The sequence below is a fragment of the Drosophila nasuta genome, chromosome 3 (assembly GCF_023558535.2).
Source record: "Drosophila nasuta strain 15112-1781.00 chromosome 3, ASM2355853v1, whole genome shotgun sequence".
Classification (NCBI taxonomy): domain Eukaryota; kingdom Metazoa; phylum Arthropoda; class Insecta; order Diptera; family Drosophilidae; genus Drosophila; species Drosophila nasuta.
In genome coordinates this window covers 46,635,604-46,663,240 of record NC_083457.1, presented here as the reverse complement: position 1 = coordinate 46,663,240, position 27,637 = coordinate 46,635,604, and the positions used below count along the sequence as shown (strand labels likewise).

At 33.1% G+C, this 27,637-nt stretch overlaps 1 protein-coding gene across 5 annotated transcripts in view; it reads right to left on the bottom strand.

Annotated features, from left to right (window-relative positions):
• LOC132792349 (hepatic leukemia factor) overlaps positions 1-25,228 on the bottom strand; it is a 72,837-nt gene extending 47,609 nt beyond the window's left edge. For 2 of the 5 annotated variants that reach the window (XM_060801675.1, XM_060801677.1), the window contains exon 1: positions 22,397-25,228. In XM_060801675.1, coding sequence (XP_060657658.1) covers positions 22,397-22,499 — 103 coding nt within the window. In that variant the 5' untranslated portion in view covers positions 22,500-25,228. The remainder of the gene's footprint in view (positions 1-22,396) is intronic. The other 3 variants (XM_060801679.1, XM_060801674.1, XM_060801678.1) reach the window with 3 other exon arrangements.
• Between the last annotated feature and the right edge of the window lie 2,409 nt (positions 25,229-27,637).

Genomic DNA, 27,637 nt, shown 5'->3' with positions numbered 1-27,637 from the left:
TGATAGACAACTTAACAGTGCAAGCAACAGATTATGTTATGTTAATGCTTCGCTAAGTTTTTTTTAATTTTTAATTTCGGAAAATAAGAAAATTGTAAAATGTAAGAAATTTATAGTAATCTACTGTTTCTATGATTAAAGTCTTATAAAACCGGTAAATACAAAATGATTGAATTACAATGTATAACGCTGATAATTGATAATAACAGCAGTAAAAACCATCAGAGAAAACTATGGGACTGCTTGATAATTTAACAGAGCAAACTTCATTGATTTTACTGTTAAATGTTAACTGGGAATTGGACCTGTTAAAGTATTCAACAGCTAATATATAATTGTAAGGAAAAGTACTATTTATATTTCTGAAGGTTTTATTTCTTGCATTGTCGTTTATCAAATTGTAAAGAATTTGTAAGTGTGTCGTTAATAAATCATAAAAACAAAATTAAGCCAAAGCAGACAACTGTTAGATAACTTGATAACTTAACAGCGGAAAGTACAGAATGTTACTGCTAAGATTACACTTGGTAATTTTTAATTGGCAATAACAACTGTTAAGCTGTTGTAGATTTAAGTGATTGAACAACAAAGTCTGGCGCTGATAAAAGATCGTAAACTAAAGCAGACAAATGTTAGATAACGTTTAAAACTTAACATAGTTATGTAAAGTGTATGTCTGTTAATGTTAACTGATATTAACCGCTGTAAAACTGTAGACAAAGCGAACAACTGTTAGATTGCTTGGCATAAATTAACAGTCTGTTAATACTTTACATGCCTAACATTAACAGATGTTAAACTGTAGATAATGAAGAGGACTAAATTTGCTTCCATAGCTTAACAAAGGAATGTACAGTGTCTTTCTGTTACATATTTTAACAGCAATTAAACTATTACATTGTAACAACTTAACAGAGCACTTTACAGAGTCTGTTCTGTTACCGATGTTAACAGCTGTTAAATATTTGTAGTTGAAGAGCAGTCTCTGTAATTACAAGTGAAAGTAGCTCTTCCTTAACGTATCAACTCTTTTACTGCTCGCTTATCGAATTGTAAAGAAATTTATTTCATTAGCTGCGCCGATTACCCAAACTGACCCAATGGCATACGCAGGCCATAAAGCAACTAAAAGAGTCCAGGGCAATCAAAATGTCTCTTTCTTGGCTTATCAGCTAGACAACGAACACGCTTTGTAGTGCCATCGATGCCACAGAGCTACAAAACTCAACTCAACTCGACTCGACTCGAGCGTTATTTACAACCTCTGGCTCTGTGTGTCCACGAATGGAGTGTGAATAGTGTGAATAGCATGCCAAGTGCAAATGACCCCAATAAATTACACAACATGACGGCTAGAAAACCCCTTATTCTTCTTCTTCTTCTTTTTCGTTTTAACTCTCTCAAAATAATAATAAAAAAATATATAACATTGTATTGCTAGAGATACGAAAAAAAGCCAGATAGAGTGGGGTGTGGGAAAGGGGACGGAAAGTGGAAGGGAAGAGGTCAGCTGGACAGATTGTTGTCTACTGCGAACGTTACCTGCAAATAAATTGCCATTAAATGTGAGCAAATGAATCACCTGGTGACTTTACACTCACATCTGACAAATGCATATTCATATGAAAAGCTAGAATTTAATGTCAATGTTGGTCAGGGGAATTTGAATGGGAATTGGAATTGGAATAGAAAAACTGCAATTTTAGAAAATTGAGTTTTTTTGTAAATGGCTTTTCCCCTAAAATATATTCTAAGTACAATTTTCTTCACATGGTTTTTGTTGAGTTGTATTTGAAATTGAACTGTAATCTTTATTATGTCTTATCTACATACATATATCCGACAGTCTTCCAATTTATAACAAATCATCAGGATTTGATTCTAGGGGCGCCAAAAAAAATGGCTTGAACAATTTTCAAAGAAAACGTATTTAAGAATTCAAAAGCTTTTTCTAAAATGTGCTTTTTATGTTTATCCAATTTTTTTTCTGGCTTCATTCACTATCATTTTAAGTAGAATAACATATATGTTATTCTATAATATATAATTATATAATTATATATATATAATTTGAACTCTTGATTATAAATATATTCAAATTAAAGTGTTCTAAAAATACCTTTATCATCTAATATCAAATCTAAGTATAAAGTTGCTTATGTTCTATTTCTTGAGTTGCATTGCAATTGAATTGTCAATTTTCACTTTTTTTTCATTAAAAAGTAAAGTTTTCTTAAAAATCCAAAAATCTCTTTTTTTTTTTTTTTGTTCTTAAGTCTATAGTATAAAATACAAATTTCAAACAAAAGTTTTCTAAGAAAACTAATTTGTTTTTGTCAGTTTGTTTTAAAGATATGTTGTACTTTCTTTTTTAATGTTATTAATATACAGTTTTCAAATAAGTATTCTAAACAATTAAGAAAATCAGCATTGAAACTTTGAAGAATAAAGTATTCTATTAGATTATTCCCTTTATTTAATGGATATTTTTCTTGAATTTCATTATTAATATTTGGAAGTTTAAAATATTCTTTTGTAATCTTTATTCAATATTATAAATGTATATATATATTGTACAAACATATATACGAGTATATACAAACAAAAATTAACAAATATATTTAGTTAATATTATAAAAATATATTTTCAAAGTAAAGCCTTCTTAAAACAAATAAAAATAAACAACAAATATTGTGAAATGACTAAAGATATAAATTCCTGTGGCATTTCCATTACTAATGAAAACTGTGTTCAACTTTTGCGCTGTCAGTTTGTCGACCATTTAGTCAGTCAGTCAGTCAGTCAGCAAATAATAATATTCCATAGATATAGAGAATATTTAGATATATGAAAGAGCTTTGCACATACACGCAATTAAATATAATTTATGAAGTGCATTATTTGCGAATTTGCTTTTATTTTTCATCAAATTTGTGCACAAATTTGTTGTCATTTTAATAATCGTTTTTGTTGTTGTTGAGGTTGTTATTGTTGTGTGTGTTGTTGTTTGTGTTGGCACTTGTACTTTCTATAATAACACGGCCGACTAGCTGGCTGGTTGGTTAGTTGTGTTTGTTGCTATTTGTGCTTTTCATTCTGTTTCGATTCGTTTTGTTTCGTTTTCATTTGCAGTCGCATTTATTGGCCCCATGCCAAGCAATCTCCTCCTATTGTATAATGTCCATATCATACATATATAACATATATATATCTATATCTATATGAATGTTTATCCATACACATTCATAGTTATGCTTGCTGCTGTTGATGATGACTCTAATCAAGATAATAAAAATAAATACTACATGATATTTGATTGCAAAACATTCTTTTGCTCATATATTTATCGCCGCATACTTTTCCATATTATATTTATAAATTCTTGCATATATTTTTAAATGCTCTTTTACTATTTCTTAGTTGTTGTTGTTAGTTTGGTGTCAACTTTGTGTAAGCATTTCGCTCATAAATTTAATAATATATCAACTTTGCGCTGTCTATTCTTAATTTTTATAGCTAAGTTATAGCCGGTCGGCTGACATATATATCGTGTGGGATTAGGGACACACATCTCTATACTATATACTATATATGAAAGCAACATATTTATTTATTCTTCTTGGAGATCTATCTCAGGGACATCTGCTATCTACGTAGATTGAGAAACATTTTTTTGTGATTTCACTCGTTTATTTATTGTGAGCCGTCTTAATTTATAGTCTCAAAATGTGGGTGAGGTTCAAGGAAGCTTCTGACTAATTTCAACAAAAACAAAAATGTTAATTACTTAACATTGTATGTTCGTTTTAGCTGCCGTAACATGAATGTAATAAAGTTAACATTAACAGCCTCAAACAAAGATAATCTTCAAGGAATCTGTAGACAAATTATAACAAAAAATGTTAAACATTAACATTGTATGTAACTTAACATTTTCCTTGCAGTGATTTTAATACTTTTTACAGGCTTCGTTTATGAAAGTTGTTATCAAATTATGACACACAGATATCTGATAACTCAGATAACCTTAACATTGTATGTTAGTTAACATTTTGGACGGCTGTAATTTTGAATAAAACTTGTTCAAGTGCAAGTACTTACATATAACATTCCTTCTAATTATTTCTATAATGAGCGTTCTTTGCTTATCTCCAAAAGTATTGAAAAATTTTAAAAAAGCTGTTATGAAACATTTTGTTTAACAATTTAACATTGCATCTAATCTGTTTTTATATATTTTTGCTTCTGTTATTTAAATGTAAATGGTTGAAGTCCATATATATCTTGTTATTACAGCCCTTTTTTATTTAAAGTCTAAAATATGGGTGAGGTTTCAAAATTATGTTGACTGATACTTTATTTATTTTTTATAAATTTGAATACTTTAATATGTGCTTTACATTTTGGACTGCTGTCATTTACAAGTAAATGGTACGAGTCCGAATTAGTCTCGTTATTAATACCTGTTCTTATTCACCGGCTGAAATACGACACACATTTAAAGAATCTTTTGATATATAATTTGTTTACATTACGTCAATGTTAATACTTTAACATATGCCTAATAAGGCTGTTGTTATTTAAATTTAAATGCTCATGTTTTAAATTCATCGACTAAAATATGACTGAGGTTAGAAAAATCTTTTGATTTATACTTTATTTAGAATGCGTAAATGTTAATACTTTAACATGTGCTTCAAATTTTTTTGGCGGTCGCAATTTAAATGTAAATATTTGCAGCTCTGCAGCAAAAAGACTTAATGAGCGTCAATTAGAGTTCAAGGCAGTTGCCATTTAGCAAAGCTTAGCATACATTTGGGGGCCACAGCTGCTGTTTAAACTTGGCTCGTTGCCTGACTTTCTCTCTCTCAGTCTTAGTCTGCTTTTCAGATTAAAAAATTAAATGTAATTTGCTATAAATGTGAATCAGACTGCAGAATCGCTGTTGCTTGGCGAATATCTTATCAAACGGCCTTGAGAGTCTTTTATTTGATGCTCTCTTTGCTTTGGCTCATAAAGCAATCAAATTGCTCTGTGGCATGCCACAGCCGCCTGCAAGCAGCGTGCACATGACTCGTGACGTTGCAGCCGCAGATGCAGATGCCTGAGAATGTGATTCAAAATTGCGACAGAGCATGGGGGAAGAGGTGTGGAAAATAAGGCAAATGTCAATGAGCCAACAGCAAATAAAAGCAAAAACAAAAACGCGCGCTAAAAGCGACGCCAAAAAATCGGAGACTGAGACTGAGAAATCGAAAACGAAGAAATTAGACAAAAATGCGGCTAAATTTAATTTGCGAGCAAGAACGAAAATGGCCAAAACAAATACCTTTAACCAGGGGATGTGATTGTGTCGTTGTCGTTGTCGTTGTGGTGGAAAAATACCACAGAGCAAGCACAGAAAATCACAAAAATCACGAAAAGCGCCACAAAAAGCATTAGAAATAAAAACCAAAAACCACACACACAGACTATATAGAAAACTAACAAAACTTGAAATCAACAACAGCGAGAAAAATCAAAAAGGAAAAACAAATCGTTTGGATTTCGCACACAAATTTATGAGAAATGAGAAATGTGAAATGGATGACGTCTAAATGTGCTTGAAGGTTGCGACAAATGGCAAGACATGGAAAGGGGGAGAGGGGAGCGGAGAGAGGGGGGAGGAGAACGCAAAGGGGTGTAATCTATTAGGTATGCCGAGTTGAAACATTAGCAATAGAATGCTAAGAGCACACTCTGCGCTTTTGCTCTTCGCTTTCCAGCTACGTATACGTAATATACTAAACTACGTATACTTGTGTGCTAGCCACGCCCACAAGCGAAGGCGCTGCTGAGTCATAATTTTGCAGAGCACACAATTTGCATTACTGCTTCGACTGCTGCTCTGGCTGCAATTAGGCTTAACTTTCAAGTTGAGGCCAGTTGACTTTTGATCAGAAGTTGTCCTTTATAGTCAGGACTCTCTCACTCAACATTAATGGCTAGGTAGCATTTTATAGGTTTGTGCATTGCTTTTGGCCGCATGCCAAGGCGTCTGCCATCTTGATAAAGTGTTGGCCAAAAAATGTACGCCACATTAGTGGCAGACGACGACGACAAAGTCGACAAAGCAAAGCAAAGGGAAGCGAAAAACGACAAAAAAAACAAACTGAAACTAAAGCCAAAATTTTCGTATTTGTGTGAGTTTACTTGAAGAAATAGAAATGTCATTTAACAGAACGAGTACGAACAACAACAACATCGAGTCGAAATGTCAAGCGAATGCAAGCAGAGAAAAACTAATTGCAAAGCGACTAAAAATCAAAATGAGAAACTAAAGCCAACTAACTTAATGATCCCCGGCTGCATGCCTTTAGCTTTTTGCCTTTGTCTTTGGCATTTTGGACAAATTGTTTTGTAAATGGGCACAAACATTTAGCTGCATATTTTATAGACACCATCATTGTATTACTTTCCCCTTCTCTCTTTCGGTCTCTCGCATATGACAATCATCAATTATGCAGCCACAAAAAGACAAAAGACACAAAAGCCAATGAAGAACAATTGTGGGCCATCTTTCAGTTATGGCCAACAATCCATGTCGCAGGACTTTGTTGTCCATAGGCTAATGAATTATTCATTTGTTGCTCAGTTCAGTTTTCAATGAAAATCGTTGCCACCCTGCGCACACATCACGTACATATCACGTATACGTACAGTTTACCCACATTGACTTTGTCTAATGACAGTTTCAGACACATGACACAAATGACTTTTTAGCAAATACTCTGGGATCGATAAACTTGTTACAACAATTCTCTGTGGTGGCAATTATGCTGTGTCTTTAAAGTTCTAGACACTGTTCTTCCTGCTCGTATTTCAATTTCAACAATAAATTTCATTGTTTTTGCCTACGCCCACCGTTAAGCTCTTTAATCGTTTGTTTACAGTCTGGTCGAGTTTTCAATTAAACAAACTAGCAGCTAAATGCTGCTCAATAATCCCGACAAAAAAAAAACAGGAAGTAAGAAAGCTGCTCGACTTTGAGATATCCGGTATGCTTTTTCAATAAAAACAAAATAGTTGGATACTATAAAATATACTTCGTTAATATACTGAATATAATAATGAAATATACCGAAATGTGTATTTGGTATATTTATATACTACTAAGCTTTAATAAAAGCAAAAGAGTGTTTATTATCATATGAATATACGCAATTAATATACCAAAAATATACTTAAATATACCAAAAACTGCAAAAATATACCGAATTGTATATTTTATTGATTTTCTTATGCGTGTTAATTAGGAAAGAGAGTCCATATTACTATATGAATATATAAAATAAATATACCAAATATACTGAAATGCATATTTGGGTATATCAATATATTACTACTTTTTAATAAAAGACATAAGAGATTATTATCATTGCAATATAGCAAATTAATATACTGACGAAACACTGAAATATACTAAAATGTATATTTTGTATATCGTTTACTTCAACATTCAAAATATACCGTAGAGAAAAAATAAAATATACCAGACTAACAACCAACGCCATGGTTTATTTGTATATTACAGTATACCAGATTGCCAATAAATATACTATGCGATAGACTAATACATTTAAAAAATACCATAGACTACAAAATATACCATATTAAGAACCTAAGCAATTTTATATATCAATATAATACCATATACCAAATTGTCAACTAATCCATTTAGTAAATCGATATACTTTCACATTCAAAATATACAATAAACTACAAAATATACCAACATTATACCCTTCTACCCTGTCAGTAGCGAGTATAAAGAACAAGTACACGCCTTCAACTCGGCAACAGCCGGAAAAGTATACAAACGAAATTTGCAATGCTTGCAATTTTGATTTATGCGCATTTTATCGTAAACATTATCGATAAAGCAAAAGTATATTGTATATACAGTATATAGTATATATAGATATCCCATCGCAGTGGCAATTCTTAATTGTTTGTGTACAAAAAAAATTGAGTCGCTTTGACAAACGAGCGCAAAAAGCAAACAAACAAAAATTTTTAAAAGTGGACAGCAGCAAAAATATATAGCTAAAGCGTAAAATAAGTAATACGATATGAGTCGATGATGCACTACCATATCAATATACAGTATATAAAGTAAACTTGTTGATAGACGCATTTCCAAGAAGTGCTAATCGTGGACGTCGTCGTAAATCGTTCGATTGTTTTCCTTAATGAAAGCGAATCTTTCAGCAGCAAAGTCTCGCCCCCGCCCACCTCTCTTTTTATTACAGTTTTGCCACGCCCCTGAATGTTATCAGAAAAAAGCCGCAAAGCACAAATTTTTTTTTAATACATTTGCAATGCTCTTTTCCGGTGCTGCAGCAATTAAGGCCAACGATGCGTATACGTATTAAATTGAATAGCCTGCTCGACTACGCACATACCCTGTGAGATATTAGAGTAGAGATACCCATTAGTGTCTGTCTTTCGAATAAAGACATCAGCAAGCTGCTAATTGATGCGTCTTATGCCAACTATTTAAAAACAATTCAAAGTTGCGTCAGCAAAAACGCGAAACGTTGAAAAGAACTAAAATGTATATATCTAGCATATATCTATAGGGAGCATCTGAAAACACAGCCACACACACACACAGCGAGTGCTGTACATATTTCATGTACAGACTCAAAATTCTATTGTACACAAAATATTTGGCAATTAAAAAAAAGAATTGAAAATGAAAATGAAAAATTCTAAATGAATTTTAAGGTAAATTAGCTGCGTGGGCGTGGAGCATGAGAAACACACAAACGAAAGGAGGGGAAAGTGAGGAGGGGAACTGCTTTTTGTTCCAAATTGCATTTGCATGTTTGCTGCAAATGTTTCTCAATTGAGTTGAGCCGCATTTTGAAATAGCTTTCACTAAAAATATGCACAACAATTTTCAAAAATATACAATATAGAATCTTTGTTTATTCTTGGCTCATCATCACTTGATCACTGCGCGTACGTCAGAGAGCTGATTATGATTCGCAACTTATATTTAATGTGCTTTTTTGCCATTCTGACCTGAAGGGTGCAAATCGCAATTACGTGATTGCGATTGGCGTCGCGTATTTCTATTTTTAATTAAACTTTGCTGCTAATCGCACAGCACAACAGTGCGTATGCTTAATGCCGAAGGCAGACCTTGAGCCAAGGATGTGTAACATCTCTCTTGTTAAGTCCATCAAGTGCTTGTTTACCCTCCGCCCTACGTATGAGTAATATTTGAACACGCATACGCACTGTGTGCAGCAGATTTATCTATGGCAAAAAAAACACGGTTACGTCGTCAGATAATTTCATCATCTAGTGCAAACATCTTTCGGTAATAAAACGTAACAGACTCGCTAACTGACAAATTCGCAAAACAAACAACGCGAAAACTTCGGAGCACAGCTAACGAAATGCTAAACAAATTGTGAACATGCAATTTTCGTTGGCTGTTAAACTGAAACTCGTGACGCGTCTCAAAGATTTTCAACTAGTTCAATAAAAAAAAAAGCTAAACACGGGCTGCTTTGCTAAGTTTAGTTAATAATTTAAACACGCGCTGCAAATCACACACCGTTTTAGGGTCTACACGTAGTTTTGTGGCAACGTAGGAGAAGAGGGGCGGAGAGGGGTAGAGAGGCAAATCCTCTTCGGGGCTAATACACAGTGTCAAAACAGAGATACACTGTGAGAAAAGAAGCTAGCTTTAAATTCATTGTTGAAAATATATATGAAAAAAATACTTATTCTTATTCTAATTCTAAATAGAAACCCCAAAAGAAAATTTAAATACTAAAAATGTATTTCTTAAGACGATAAAAAAATAATATAATACTTTTTAAATATTAACATATATAGACATGAATATTAATTCTATATAGAATTTTAAAAGAATATGTAAATACTAAAAATGCATTTCTTGAGTCAATAAAAAGAATAATTTCTAAATCTTTAAATATAAATTAATATTTGTTGCAAATGAATGCTAATTCTATATAGAAAAAGAAAAGAAGAAATAAAATTCTAAAAGAAACACATAATATTAAAATACCAAAAATTTATTTCATAAGTCAATAAAAAATCATTATTTAGATGCCCCAATAAATTTATTAAAGTTGCAATAAAACGAATTTCTTGCAATAAACACAGAAAAAAACATATTATATCAATTTTAATATCACAAAAATTTGTCTTTATATATAAACTAAATTTTATTTGATTTTGTGAAATGTTTTTGCTAAACGGCACGTAAAATAAATAATAAATCTTTCTATACATTAGATAGGTAAATGCAGAAAGCAAGAATTTGCGCTCACGAAACAATTTTAATTCGCTTGGAGAAACCAATAAATTCATTAAACATATCATAAAATATATGAGATGAATTAAGAGAAGCACGAAATGGGATGTATTTTAAATTGTATTTCGTAAACCAAAAGAAAGAGAAGAGAATATATGTATATTAAACAGCTCTAAAATTTAGCTGGCATATAAATTTCAATTTCATATAGATAATGTATGAAATCATTATAAAATTCTTTTCCTAAATGGAATATGAAAGAGAAAATTTGTTATAATTGGCAAAAACTAATTTTATTTACCAATAAATATAACAACAATTTTATATAGACAAAGAGAAAATTAATTTTTTAAAGCGAACGAGAAAAACGTGCATAAAAAATCTTCTTAAAATTATTTTCTTCAATCGAATATGAAAAAATTATTTTTGTATATAAAAAACTAAACTAAAACAAATTTTACTTGCAAATTAATATAATAATAATCGAATATAGACAAAAAGAAAAAGCATTTGTTAAAACGAGATTATAAACCTATTCTTAGAGAGAACAAATTGGACTAGCGAATTAATAACTCTTTTAATAACCTAAATCAATGCACTATTTAAGTAGTTTATTGATTCAAATTCATCTCGGAAGCCAAATGAAATGCTTATCTATGAAGCTACTCGATGTTGTCAGTATTAGCATGATTTATTTACTTCAGGGAACGCATCGTTGCGATTCGATTCGAGTCGTTTCGTTTGAATCCCAAATGGATTAATTATTTCCCACTGTGTAGAGAAGAAGAAGAAGAGAAGAGAGCTGTTCGTTCTATGTGTGTGTATTTTGGTCGCACACACGTAGGACGCTAACTTGGCTTAAGACGCTTAACGTTGACTTACATTTACACATTAAGTATCTCTCTCTCTCTCTCCCTCTCTTCCTTCACTTTATAGTGTACTCTATAAGTGTGGAGGTGTGTGTGTGTGTGTGTGTGTGTGTGTGTGTGTGTGTGTGTGTGTGTATTACCGGCGTAGAATAAGACAATAACAATTACGACAGCAGCTGAAGCAGCGAGGCCAAAAGCAGAAGCATCAATAAAACAAAAACAAAGGGCGAGAGAGGCTCCAAAAAGAGAGAGAGAGCGAGAGAGAGAGTCTGACTGCGCATGTCTACACTTTGTGTAGAGTTTTCACTCTCTCTCTCTTTCGGTGTGCTTTGTGTAGGCGTTCGCTGCTGTTGTGGGCGTCGTTGTATTCTCGCAGCCTTTTCGAACATGTCCTTCGAATTTCCGGGTTTTGCTACTTTGACATTTGCAACATGCTCCTAGCCGGGCACACAACAGTGAGCGAGCGAGATAGAGAGATGAGAGTGAGTGACAGAAAGAGAGAGTGAGACAGAGAGAGCGTGCGAATTCGCCAGGCCAGAAAGCATGCTTTAAGCTGCTTCGGCTTTGCTTCCTGTTTACAACCAACACATGTTCGGGACAAGTAAGGAGCAGAGGGGGGTGGAGAGGGGGTACTAAAGTGGGGAGGAGGCCGATTGCTATGTGGGTCTGTGTGTCGTTTGACTGTGTTGTCGTTTCGTGCCGGGCCACACACACACACACACACACACAGAGAGCCATTAAAAGTGTCGAGTAGAGTCGAGCAGAGACACAGCTGAAGGCTGCAGGGGGTGGAGAAGGAGGGAGAGTGTGGGCTGGGGGGTTGCAAAAGTTCAACAAAAGTATTTTGGCCCATTGTACTTCGATTTTTTTCGGCCACTTCCCGTATATGTCCTTATTTTGCCCGTTTTTATTTTTATTGTATTTATTTCATTTTATTTCAGTGTTTTCTTTTCCTTCTCGATTTTTTCTTTTTTTTGACGTCATGCGCAAACAAATGAAGTCGCAACGCACATTATTTCATTTATGGATTTTATTATTAATGTTGATTTGTTGTTGTCGCTTCTGTCGCTTCTTGTTGTTATTATTATTTGCTCTTCTTTTTGTTGTTTGGAGTATTTTTAGTGCCCTTTTTTTTGCGCGCAGCGCTTTCGTGACTGTTTTCAACTTCCTGCCGCTGTTTCATTGTTGTTGTTGCTGTTGCTGTTGTTGTCCATCATTTTGCCAACACGATTCCGGCGGCAACGCCTACGGAGCCTTTAACTACAACAAACGAAGCAGCAGCAACAACAAGCAACAGCAACAACAACAATATCAATAATAACAACAAGCAGCACAAAATGCCAAAATGTATTGCCTGCTTTCAGGCGCCGCCGCCAGCAGCGCACGTGTGAGTGTGTGTGTGTGTGTTTGTGTGTGGGTGTAAGTCTGCTGCATGCTTTGGCTTACTTTGGATTTAAGGCATAACTACACACTCTAGTGTGTGTGTGTTTGTGTGTGTGTGATACTCGCTTTGTGGTATTTAACCTTAATTTGATTTTTTTTGCCTTTTGTATACCCGCTAACCACGGGGTGGAAGGGTATTATAAGTTTGTGCCAGGCAAAAGGATTCCTTAAAGTATTTATATACTTAATCTGCATTGAAGATATAAGCATGAATGTCTGTCGTATGTCAGAGTCAGAGACTATAAGAGATAGAACTAAAAGTTCATAAATGAAAGCACTTGGTATATCAATATACTAAATATACTCTTAGGTATGTTACAGTATTTTTTTGTACAGTAAATGATAATACCCCACTAGTAATATAACACAATACCTAATACAAATGTCGGTATATTTCAGTATTTTTTCAGTATATTAATATGGTATATTTAAATAATACCGTATTGTTTCACTTTCTTATACATAAATATGATAGTATTTTTTTGTATAGTAAATGATAATACCCCACTAGTCATATAACACAATACCAAATACAAATTTCGGTATATTTCAGTATTTTTTTGGTATATTAATATGGTATATTTAAATAATACCGTATTGTTTCATTTTCATATACATAAATATGATAATATACTCTTTGGTATATATAGGTATTTTCTCAATATATTTATTTGTTATATTTATGCAAATGTCGTACTATATACATCGACCAAATATACATTTAGGTATATTACAGTATATTTCGGTATACTAAGTTGGTACATTTAAATGATTATAACCTAGAAATACCAATACCATAAATAAATTTCAGTATTTTTTCGGTATATCATTATGGTATATTTAAATGATAATACTCTAACATTCAGATACATAAATATGAAAGTATATATTTACAAATTTTCTCAATATCTTTATTTGGTATACTAAATATATATGTGAGTATATTTCCATATTGGTTGGTATATTAAATTGTTAGATTTAAATAATAATACGCATCGTTTATTAAGTATATACATTTCGGTATATTTTACTATTAATGTTAATATCACATAATTAGGAACATGTAGCGGGTATCTCACAGTCGAGCAAGATTCTTACTTGTTTTTTTTTTGCCTACGCTTAGCTTTTGCTTTGCTTTTCTTTTTGCTTTTGGCCTCACACAGGTACAAAAGTTGCCATTGTTTGTGCTCGTCCTTGCTCTCTCTCTCTCTCTTTCTCACTCTAAGTGTGTGTGTGTGTTTGTGTAAATGCCCTGCTGGCATTTTTTTTAGTTTAGTTTAGCTTTTTTGTTTAAAGAGTTTGGGTTGTGTGGCATTGATTAAACAATTTCGCCAGCGCTTGGGCTTCGCCTGCTGCTTGCTGCCTTCTGCTTGCTTCTTGCTTCTTGCTGCTTGCTGACACATTGTCCCAGCTGTCAGTTGGCCAAAACGTTGAAATTTGACTAGAAAATGTGGCGAGTTGGATGTGTGTTTATAATAGCTGCACAAACAAATTGTTTGACCGCATTTTGTCACACACAAAAACTGTGCACGAGAAATGAGCATCAGCTGCTCATCTTTTTTTTGTTGTTGTTCTTCTGTTGCTGCTTCGCTTGACAAATTCACACAACGCTGCAATTTTCATTTTTCTTGATAGACAACCCCTTCCCAACCCCCTCCCCCCTTCTTAACCCCCTCGTTGCTTGCATGCAACATTAAGATTATGAAAATATTTTTCACACTTTGTCAGTGCAAAAGTCTCATTCTCATTGCTGATGGCGTCTTTTGTTTTGCTTTGAATATTTCGTATAATTAATGCGGCAATATAACGCATACGCAGCGTGAAACGAAGCACTTTAAATAGCCACAAAAAAATATACAATTCTAGAAAATGTGTTGAAAATAATTCTAACACAACCTTGATAAGGTCCACTGACTTTTCACCAAATGCTTCGAATTTAGTTTCGTTTAAATTATTACAAATCTTTAACAAATTTGCAATGAATTCACAATCTATATTAAGTAATTATACTTTGTATTTTTGTTTTACACATTTGCGAAATGTTTCTTAAGTGCTCAACTAGAAACAACTCATGTGTAATAAATGCATTTTATTAATTAAAATGTTTCTTATGCTTCTAAACTATTCCAATTGAATTAACCTTTAAAATAATGATTGTCTTTTAAATGTTTGTGAAATCTAGGAGCAAGTCATGCGTAATAAATTCTTATTGTTAATTAAAATGTTTCTTAAGCTTCTCAAAGATTTAGATTTCATATAAACCATTTTTCTTGGCATTCACTTTTGAATATTTATGACAACTTTGAATAGTATTAAACTAAGAAGAAGTCATGCTAAAGAAAATCTATTTATAACTTAAGGTATTTCCTAATTAATTATACTTTGCATTTCCCTTTGAATCAAGTCATGTGTAATAAGTTCTCTTCTTAGTTTTAAATATTGTTGAAGCTTGCAATGAATTTCCATTAAGTTATCTTCATTTAACAATTCTACTTTGTATTTTTATATTATTAGCTCAATTATTATTATTAGCTTAAATTAGCTCAAGTGCAATAAATTCTATTTATAATTTGTCTTTTGTATTGAATGATGTGTAATAAATTCTTTATTAATTTGTTTCATAGTTGAACTCATTTATTTCTTACGTTGTTTTACTAGTAATAAATACTAAAGGTAAATATGTCCAAAACTTTAAAATAAATCCATTTACTTTGAATTTAGTTTTTCTTCTAATAATAAAATTTGTTTTTATTTCTTTTAATGCTTTAAGCAGAATTGTTCTCAATTGTTCAACTCATTTAAATCTCATTTAAATTTAGTAATTTAAAATAATTCCAAAACTTGAAAAGAATTTTAATCCATTAGAAATACACATTGTATTTTGTATATGTTTTATTTCTGGTAATAAATTCTCTTTATAATGTAAAATACTTCTCAAACTTGCATTTGCATTGATCTCAATTATTTATTTATTGTTCTATATTTCGTCTTTAAATTTGCGTTTATTTTTAAGTGTTTTTTAGTCTGCTCTTTATAATTTAAAATGTTTTATTTAACAAGCAACTCTTTTATATCAAATTTTCTATCTTCTTAACAGACAAGAATCCACTCATGTGTAATAAACTCTTTTTAATAATTAAATATTTTTCATCAGCTTGCAATGAAATTAAATTAAAATATTTCTACTAAATAATTAAGCTGTGTATTTCTTCTGAAATGTTTTGAAATAGATCCAGTCATGTGAAATAAATTTTTCTTTATAATTCGATTTGAATCAAGTTGTCTTTATTAAATGATTTTCTTTTCTATTCAACTCAACTGCATCAAAATTCTTTTAAAGTATTTCTCGAGCATTTAAATCTCGCTAAATAATATATTTGGTTGATTTTCTTTTCTATTCTTTTCAAACATTTCAAAATCCTTAAACACACTCCGATCAACTCAAGTGTAAAAAATCTTTTAAAATATATCTCGAGCATTTAAATCTCATTAAATAATAAATTTTATTTGCCAACTTCTGCACTTTAAAGTGAGTTGAAAACATGTGCGAGACATGTTTGAATTTTTGTTTTAATCTTAATAGTTCTTTAAGTTTTATGCAAATGAACTTGTCATAATATTCAGTGTGCTTAAATGTTTCGCAACAGATTGAAATCAGCAAACACAGGCAAAAATGTTGAGCAATGTTTAAATGCAGTTGCTTAAAGCTAAATTAAACAAATTTGCAACTCATTGCCGCTCCCTTTGCCTTCTTCGATGTTACACTCCCAGCACTTTTTATTGTTTTATGTGATTTATGATGAGCTGAAGCTTGTTCTCATGGCGTCATTTGTTTGATTTATCAATGAGATTTCACACTCAGGTAAACTTGCAACTCAAATGTGTCTTTTATGTGCCTTGAACATTTTCAATTAAAACTTTTAATTGCCAAGGAAGCTGAGCGAGCGAGCGAAAAAAAGGGCTGAAGGCAATCCGCAAGATACTTTTATGCAAAAGCAAAGTGAATTCAACACTTTTGCCTTATCGAATTGTGTGTTCGATTGCAGTCGCATTCGCATTCCTTTTTCGCTTATCAATATGACAAGTTTTATTAGCTGTAGGGGGGGGCAAGGTGAAGAGTGATGAGCGAAGAGGCGACGTGTGTGCAGCCATTAAGTGCGATTATGTCACAACAAATAGATGGATGGATGGAGGAATGTGTGTGTGTGTGTGTGTGTGTGCTTATGCCATTCAATGATTAGCAGCCAATTTGCAATCAATAATCAACAATTGCAACAACAACAACAACAACAACTGTTAATTGGCAGTTGACTCGCCAAGTGGCATCAACATCAACATCGGCATCGATTGCCCGCTTTGTTTATGATGGCAAACAAATTTCCTTCTTTTTGTATTTTATTTTTTGGCTGCCTGGTTGCCAATAGCCCTCAGTCGATGTCTGTTTCTCTGTCTGGTTTATGCAAACATGCACAGCTTTAACACGCAAATCTCTCTCACAAAAAAAAGCAACTATTAAATGCAGTTTTGCATACAGAGACAGAAAATAAAACAGAGTTGAATAAATCACAAACTCTAAATGCATTTCTTGCTCTGTCAAGTTAAAATTAAGTGATCAAAATAAAGAATTACTGAAAAATATATTTTTTTTATACAAAATTGTATAAAAATTGTTGAATATGTTTATTTTACAAGTCAACAAATATAAACCATTTAAAAATGTATCAATTTATCATTGAACTCTTATTAATTTCAGTCTTCATTTGGATATCTTTTCTTCAATTTTTGTACTAAAGCAGCACAGAAAATCAATGTCAACAAATCTAAGCAATCCAAGAAAAAGTTAAAAACTTTCTTTTCAACTTTAATGAAATGCAATTTCAGTTTGCAACAAAACAAACTCAAGTTTAAATATTTGTTGTTGCGAAAAATATTGAAATATTGTAAAAGCATTTTCTCTTTAATACATTCTTCAAAAATGCTTTCGTATGACAAAAAATACCTACTGCAATTGGGTCTTAATTGCTTTGGCTAACAAATTGGTATATTTTATACACTATGGTATATTTTAAATGTAGTACTTTATCAATATAACAAATATTGCTTTAGTATATTTTAGTAGCCCATGGTATATTTTGAATGTACTGCAGTATTAATATACCAAATTAAGACTTCTGTATCTTTTAGTATTTATGAGGAATATACTACAAAATCAATATACCAAATAATGCATTCGGTATAATTTAGTATATGTAGTATATTTTTGGTATATTTCTAGGATATGATATTACAACAACAATTATACATAGATTTTTTTATACCAATTATGTATCTACTTTATATACATTTTTTGGTATCAATATGATGTACTAAAATGAATACAGAAAATCACAAAACTGTTACATACAATAAATATGTCAATGAATAAGTTTAGAAAACAAAATAAACAATATTTAAAGTCTTTTCTAATTCAAATTGAATTTGCTTTAAAGTATTTTAGAATTTGGATGTTACTAAATACTTATGTATATACATTTGTTCTCTAAAGATAAAAAAAAAAAAATGATCATTAATCAAAAGAACATTTAAAAATATTTTTCATACTCATATTAAACTTAGAGCGTTGCATTTAGAATTTACATTTTTAGTTTTGCAAAAATAATATAATAGAAATATTTTTCTCTGTACATTTGCATTTGGTTTCTTTGCACGTTGCCAAGCAAAAGTCATCGCGCACTCGTAAATGTAATTTAACAGCCACTTGGCATTAAATTATAATAATTCTAGCTCTGCTCTGATTTAAACCACAACGTTCGCTCTCTCTCTCTCTCTTTCTCTCTCTCTCTGTGCCACACATAATTCCACTGTGGCCCAATCTCGAAATGCTTCTTAACAGCTAAAACAACTCGAGCCTATCTTATCTGCATGTTCATGTAAGATTTACCAGCACTAAAAAGAAAAAAAATAGCTAATTTTTCTAATCATCAAGTTGACCGCTCGCATCAACCTCAAAAACTAGAAAAAGATGTAGACAAGGTACTAAAAAAAAAACAAAAAAAAGTGCCTTCTTATCAGTCGTCAGTTCGTAGTATTTATTTGTCTAACATTGTGTGTTCTTTTTTGTACAAGTTTTTAATGCGGTAATCAAGCGCTTGTTAACACACGCGGCGTATGCGCAATGTACTTGATAACGCGACTAACTCGAAAATTATGCTACAATAAATTAAACTTGGTAAACTCAAGTGGAAGGGAGGGGGAGAGGGGAAAAGAGGAGGGGGGAGGCGACGAGGGTTGCCACCTTCAATTGCTTGGTTTCCGCTTATTGATTTATGAAACAAATCGAAGACGACGGCCGAAAAGCAAACTACGAAAAAAATGCACAAGACGTCGACGAGGCAAAGTCGCCTCCTTCCCTCCCCCCCTCCCCCCCTCGCTGTACATGTTCCCCTTCCCTATGCACCCTCTCTATGCCCTCTCTCTACTCTTCATTATGCTGACCGATTATGACACTTTTTAATGGCATTTTCTCGTTTTGCTTTTACACGTTTTTATGCTATTGATTTCTGGTTACGACTTTTGCTGCTGTTTCTTCTGCTGCTGTGTAGTGTGCTGTGTTCTAGTGCTGTGGTACAGTTGCTACATAGTCCAGGCTAAATGTCACTTAAATTGCAATTATTTCGCCATATGCAAAATTCTGCTGGCAACGCACAAAATTGCCGACTGAGTGAAATTGCTTGGAAAATGCCAAAATGATGGCGCATAAAATGCAGATTGCAAACGGAAAAAGAGATGGGAGTAAAGATAGAGTTAGAGAGAGAGAGAGAGAGAGAGAGAGAGAGAGAGAGAGAGATAAATTTACACTGAAAAAAAGACGAGGTTCTAAAATCAAAATTTCAACTTTAATATAAATATTTGTTGTTAAGAAAAGTATTTAAATATTGTGAAAGTATTTTTTTGAAATACATTTTTAGAATTTCTTTTGTATGGCATAAAATCTTTACAGCAATCGGATCTTAATTGCCTTGGCTGATAGTTTGGTATATTTTGTACTCTATAGTATATATCTAGGATAGTAAAAAATCCAAATACCAAATACAGCCTTCGGTATCTTTTAGTTTTATACTAATTATGATACTTCGGTATCTTTCAGTATTGTGGTTGTTGTTTTTGGTATATTTGTTGAATATGGTATTATAAAAGTTAGTCTGAAAAATGTCAAGTTCTCAAAGTATGACCAAAAATACTAGATTTAGGTTGACAGTTTGGTATATTTTACATTCTATGGTATATTTTGAATGTAGTACTATTCAATATACCAAATATAGTCTTTGATATATTTTAGTATTTTTGTGGTATATTTTTGGTATATTTTAATAATAATACCACACTATTTTGCTTCGAACACATTCTTCAGTATCTTTCATTTTTACTCTTAATAATGAGAACTTGGTTTTATATCAAAACTTTTTGAAATACAAAATAATAAAATTAAGTTCTTAGTACTAAAATCTAGATTTTATTACTTTGTTTTTCAGTGTAGCTGCTTCCGCTTTACAAAGTACCTTCAATTGTCATTTAGCATTTGTAACTAAATCAAATACAACAAAAAAAGAGGAAAACAGATTTTATTGCCTCGCATAGTAAATGAAACTAAAAAGTGCCCTTGGCGTTGTCAATGGTTTAATAACCTTATCAATTCGTGATTCGTTTACTAAATCGCGTTCTAATGTCACCTCGAACTTTGCACCAAAAGTGCAGGTACTCAATTCGTTGTTGTTATTGTTGTGGTTGTATTTTGAATAGCTTCGAGTCTAATCAGCAACTAACTCAAGCACATGGCCAAAGCAAATCGATTTGGGAATGTGAATTTTTCCTTAACTTTTTTTCGTTTTTGGGCCAAAAGGAAATCATGCTCCCCAATCGAATGCTTTCATTTTGATTTATGGCACAAACATGTTTAGCAAACAGCAAAAAATTTCCTGGCCATTTTTTAGAAATTTAAAGGCCATCAATAAGGATTTGTGTATTGCGGCTTGAGTTTGCTGAGCAATCGAAAGAATGTCCTGAGAATAATTTAATACCCTAGAGAAATGTGCAGAGTGGGGTATTTGCGGAAAAGAATATATGAATATTATTTCCATATTTTATTGATTTTTGTTAAAACCCTTTTCAGAGAAATTCTTAAATTTTTTTTATAAATTTAAATCACGATTTTATACAACTAATTAACTTTTCAACAGTATAAATCAAGGGAATAAACCAAGCAAAATAATTTAATACCCTAGATAAATGTTCAGAGTTGGGTATTTGCGGATAAAAATATATCACATTTATTTCCATATTTTATTAATTTATTTTTAAAACATTATTGGAAAATTTGTAGCACTTTTTATTATAAATTTATTACGCATCAAGAAGAATAACGAATTTTTACGACGTATTAACTTATCAACGACATACATTTTGGGAATGTTCCAAGAATACTTTAATACCCTAGAGAGTGGGGTATTCACTTTTTACGATAAACTTATTTTCTACATTTTTTATTGATTTATGTTTAGAAATGTAAAATCCATGAATAACAATTTTTGGAATCAAAAAATTGATGATATTTTAATACCCTAGAGAAATGTGTAGAGTGCGGTATTTGCAGTTGAAAATATGAGAACATTATTTCCATATTTTATAGATTTATGATAAAAACCTTATCGGATAAATTCTTATATATTTTTTTAAAATTTTAAACGCATCAAGAAGTTTAACGACTTTATACAACAGATAAACTTTTCCGTATAAATCTAGGGAATGTCCCAAGCATATTTTAATACCCTGGAGAAATAAGCAGAGTGCGGTATTTGCGGTTGAAAATATAAGAACATTATTTTCATATTTTATTGATTTTTGTTAAAACCCTTTTCAGAGAAATTCCTGAATTTCTTTTATAAATATAAATCGCATCAAGAAAAATTTATATTTTAACAAACTAATTAACTTGTCAACGGTATTAATCGAGGGAATGTCCCAAACATAAATTGAATACCCTACAGAAATAAGCAGAGTAGGGTATTCACATTTTTAGTTTGAAGTATTTGCCACTTTTCACAAATTTAAAGGACCGTCAATAAGGATAATAATTGTATATTACAGTTTGAGTTTACTAAGAAATAAATCGAGAAAATATCTTAAGAATATTCAAAATTTATAACCCAAACAAATTATCATAGTAAAGAATTCACATCATTATTTCAATTTTATGTATTGATTTATAGCACAAGCAAAAGAAAATTTTCTAGCGGCACTTAAAAACCATAAATAAGGATAAGAATTTGATTAGGCAAATAAATCGAGAGAAAATGTCCAAGAAAATATTGTAGAGAAATATAACCAAACGATAAGGATTAGTCAGATAAATCGAGAGACAGTTTCCAAGAATGTGTTGTAAAGCAAACCCCCAAAATTTCAAAATTTGTCTATTAAAAAGTCATCTAAATAGTTGATTTAAATGAAAGAAGTTAAAAATATGAAATATAAAACTTAAAGTTATCGACAAAAATAAAATAAATCCATCAAAAACACTCATTAATTATAATCAGATTGAGATATTCCTAATCCCCCAATTGAACACATTATTTCTATTGCATATTTCCATTTTATTATTGGGTTTGTCCAGTTGCATAAATAACTGTATTATTTGCACATTTACAATTCGCATCTATTAGATACATTTGTATCTCTCGAAAGGGGACTTACCATTTATGCCGCTGATCAGTGGATAATTACCATCACGGCCGCCGATTAAGTTTTTTAAACCAGTTTCGATCAGTGTTGGGGACGATCGCTCCCTGTCGCTCATTTTTTCATAAAAATGTGTTCAATTTTGTGATTATACACGAATTTCAACAAAGTATTTTGCGAGGGTTTTTTTGTTGCGTTTGTTTATCGCTTTGCACAATTTGATTTGCTTGGTTTTTTATTGGTTACAACACGGGGCATAAAGCCGACTCACAACAATAATTATTTGAATTGCTTGCGATAATTAATAATAGCAACAAATAAAAAATAACGTTTCTTCTCCTTTTTTTGATTTATTTGCGTTAACTTTTGTTTTGTTGTTTTGTTTTGTTGTTTATAACGATAAATTGTTTTGTTTGTTTGTTTGGAATCACAATGTACAAAAAATGAATTACTTTTGTTTTTTTAAGTTATGCTAAATTCAATGTAAACTTTAAATATTGCACGTTAACGTTCGTTATTGCTTGACTAAATATGCTTGTAGATTATCGATTATCAACTAGATAATATATAATATATATATAATATAATTTTTCTTTACTTTTTTTCGTATATCTCTTTTATAGCGTTTATATATATATTTCTAATTATTTTTTCTGCTGCTCGCTATAAATAAAGGCACCGCGAATTCATTCAACAATTTGTTCTTGTTCTTCTTATTTGTTTTATTTATTTATTTTTATAATTTGTGTGTGTGTGTTTTTAAGTGTGTTTCTTGCGTTTTTTATTGTTAACAACAACATGCGAATGCTGCACATTCAATTTAATAATAAAATAAAATCAACAACAAAATACGTTTGGATTGGTTTTCTTTTGGTTTCGTTTTAGTTTTTTTTTTTTTAGTTTTAGTTTTCAGTTGCAATTTAGTTAAAGTTGTTTTTGTTGCTGTTGTTGATACTTTGTTTCATTGGCTAATTGCGTTATTTATTTATAGCGTTCTTTCAAATGCCGATGCGTTTTTTTCTTTTCTTTTGTTTTAATTGTTGACCGTTTAACGTATTTTATTTGTATTTGTATTTTATAGGCTTTTTTCCGTTGCTTTTGCTTTGCTTTATTTTTGGTGTTGCACTAAAAATAAAATCAATTGCTTTTTGCGTTGCTTTTTTTGTTTTGGTTTTTGTGTTTTTTGGTTTTTATTTTTGTAGTTGAATTTTTATTGTACAGTCATAAAGCACTAGTATGGCATTTGCATAGTTATCGTGTAGTTTACAAACTTAATAACAGTTAAACTGGATCGTTGAGGGGGTGGAGTGGAGGGGGTGTCAGCGCCCGGCGTGCGATAGAGATAGCTATAGACACAGAGAGAGAGTGTGAGAGAGAGAATTTTGTTTTGAGCCTGATCGAGTTTTGACGGGGGGCAGCAGAGTGTGGGCGGGGGTGTGTAGTATATTTACACTCACACACACACACGCGCGCACGCACACACACAGTCACTCACACACAAGCACACGGATGAGGACACGGATGATGCTTGGAAGTCGCGACGACGACAACGACAACGACAACAACGACGATGACGATGACGACGAAGGCGAAGGCAAAGGCGACGGCGACGAGCGTCAGCACACGAAACACGAGGAGCCGAAAATCGATGAAAAATGTTGACAGCTAGCTAGCTCACCGACACACACACCACATAGGCGTCACACACACATAGATAGATAGGTTGGACACACGCACAATTTTTCGCACAATTCACAATTTTTGCACTTTGCACAAAAATGTCGCGCGCGCGTTTCTCTAGCGATTTTTTTGTCGCTCGCTTTAGAGTGTTGTCCTTGTTGTGGTCAAATTGTAGTTGTAGTTGCAGTTGCAGTTGTAGTTGTAGTTGTGTTGTTTTGTTCAGCGCGTGGCGTGTTTTTGTATTTTTGCTGCTGCTGCTGACGCTGCTGCTGCCGCTGCCTGACGACGACTGTTCGCTTAGCGCTGTCTTCGGGCGTTGTGGGTGTCGTCGACGTAGCCGCTCTGCTATTATCGCTGCTGCTGCTGCTTCTGCTGCCGACGCTGCTGTCTATGCTGACTGAGCGCGCATGTGACAAGAGCGAGCACACAAACACACACACAAATACACGCACACAAAGACTGACGCACACTGTTAGACACGAATACAAGTGCGCTTTCGAAGTTCGAAGGGTCGCGTAGGACGCGGAAGCAATATAAAAGAAATCTCTACACAAAATGTGCGAGCAAAGCTTCCGCTGCAGCTAGGATGCACTTTACACACACCGAGAGAGAGTGAGAGTGTGAGAGCGTTGGAGAGTGTTCGACACTGCGAGAGTAAAGTAGCTTTGTGGGAGAGAGTGCGCAAGAGTCAGCTGATTTGATGTGCTTCCTTTTTTTTTTTGTCTTTGCCTTGCACTGTTTGTTTTACTTGCTGCTGCTTCTGCTGTTGGCAATGTTTTATAGCTGCTGCTGCTTTTTGCACTATGAACAGCTCACTTACACGCACACATACACTCGCGTATAATAGTGTTGTCGTTGTCAGGCAAAAGAAAAAAACTGATTCTTTTTTTTTTTTGCTGCTGCCGTTTTAAAGTTCTTATTGAACACACGTGCTTCGGCTGTGTTCGAATTTTTTTTTTCTTTTGAGAGCGGCTTTTGCGCGTAAACTTTGGTTGATTTAATATGCAAACATTGTTAAGTGTTTCGTGCGCAATTAATTAATAATGATTTTTTGCAATATTTGTTATACTTTTTGATACGTTTTCTATTTGAATTTTAGTGTGTGTTTTTTGTATTATTGTATTCGTGTATGTTATTTGCGTCCACACAACTTTGACTGTTCATCTGACTCTGAACTGGGCACACGCGCTCACGTTGCAAAGTGTACAAAATACACTCGCAATAGATGGGAGAGTGAGTGGAATGAGTGAGTGATAGAGAGCGAGCACGCGTTTCGTTTGAGAGAGCGCAGTTCTTAGGGCAAATGTACAACGACAACGACAACAACAACAACACGAGGTGCTAATACTCAGATACGCGACTAGCAGCGATATACTACCACGCTACAGATACAGATACCATTACTTAGCTCAGAACGAACCATGCTGCCATGTGGCTGCCGACAACACCACTCTCTCGCTCTCTCAATGTGTAACTCTCTCGGGCTCACACACAGTAGCAGCGCTCTCTTTTAGTGGGGCCGCTACCGCGTGCTGTGCACATTTTGAACTTTTATTTTTGGCAACCATTTTTTTGTCGTCGCGCGCGCAACTCAAAACTCAACAAACGAACGAACGAGCGCACGAACAGCCGAACGATTGAGCGAGCACACGAAGCTTAGCTTTAAGCTCTCAGTCTCTCTCGCAACTGCTCTCATGAGCTCACTTGCGTTCTTGTTGTTGGTGTTGTTGGCGTTTCTAATGGCGCTCAATTGTTCTATTGCCCAGCAGCAGCCTTTGCCTTTGGGCATTTTCCATTGCGTCTCAAAGTTCAATTTGATATTTTTAATTGCGCCGCTCTCTCACGCTATCACTTGTGCGCTCTCACTCATTGCTTGCTCTCACTCTGAGATCGGTAGCCGGCACTCGGCGTCGCTGCTGTCGTTTTATTTATTTGTGTTATTTTAATTTACTCGCGCCGTACTATAGTTTTGCTATTACGTCAATGCGACGGCAGCGCGCTGACGTTTAAGTTTTTGCGAACGTGTGTATGTGTGTGTGCTTGTTGCTGTACCTGAATAAGCTGCCTTAGCTTAAGTGTGTGTGTGCGGCACTGCGGCAAGCGGCATTCGCTGTTCATTTCAATGTTTTTAGGTTTTTCTCTGATTTATCTGCCATACGCGCCTTTTTTTTTCTTTTTGCCTTCTTTTTGTTCTTGTTGTTGTTATGTATTTCTAATATTTTGTATACATATTTGTAGCTGCTGTCAGTGACAGCGTCGTTGTCGTTGGCGTTGACGCTGACGTCGGCGTTGGCGCTGACGTCGCTGTAGCAGCACTCACGTGAGTTTGCTTTCATACAACAGCTAAAAACTTTTAATGTGTGGAAATTTTTTTGTTTGCATTTCGCTGTAATTTGTATAAATAAACACAGCGGCAACTCAACACGACAGCAACAGCAGCAGCTACGCCCCCTCCCCTCTCCACCCATTCACCCCAAGAAGCAAGCATCCCCCTTCCCCTTTCATTTACAATATCGAAATTTTAGCTATGTTTTGTGCAATTTGCCAGATGTAATTAAATTTGCAATTCACGTACATATGTACCAACAAGACGCGTGCAATTAGAGCGCCTTGAAAGTATCTGCATTATGGTGAGGGGAGAAGCGATGGGGATGAAAGGGGGGAGCGTCTAACATGACCAGAAATTTGGTAAGCTACTAATGAGCTTGTATGAAATTGCATTACATATCTCTATATCTATAGATAGCTTAACCTCGCTGTAGATACTAAGCGTATTTCTATATATTGAGCAAGAGCAGCTCAGATAAGAAAAGTGCATATTTATAGCAAAAGCAATCAATAATAGAGTACAACAAATACTTGCAACTGATAAGCCACATTTTTTATAAGTTGCCTGATTCATAGTTGAGAGCTTGCAAGCGCATTAAGCAATTAGAGGGGAAAAAAGTGTGACCAAGACAACTGATAATTAAATAATTTGAATTATTTTATGATTGGTTGAAGCTAGAGAGCTTATGCAAATTATAGAAAAAGAGAAGATATGCCCGACGAAACGCTACCCTCTAAACATTTTTTAAAAATATAAAAAAAATAAAGTGTGACCAAAGCAGTTAACAATTCATTTTCATCAAATCGATTGATCGCTAGAGTGCTTAAGATTATTATAAAAAAAAGACAAGATATGCACGACTAAAAGTTACCCTTTAAACATTTTGGAATGGAAACAATATTAAGTGTGCCCAAATCAGTTAATAATTTATGTTGCTAAGATCAGTTGATCGCTAGAGTGCTTAAGCATATTATACAAAAAGACAAGATAAGCGCGACTAAAAGCTACCCTATAAACCTTTTTGAATAAGAACAAAATTAAGTGTGACCAAATCAGTTAATAATTTATTTTCATATGATCGATGGGCGTGATCGTATTATAGAACAAGTTTAGCTTGATCATAACATTACAAGATACCCTGTACATATTTTTAAAAGCATACAAGTTAAATTAAAGGTGACCAAGACTATATGATTAAAGGAAGCATAGTTCAAACTTTTTAAATTAATTGTATGTAATAGCATACT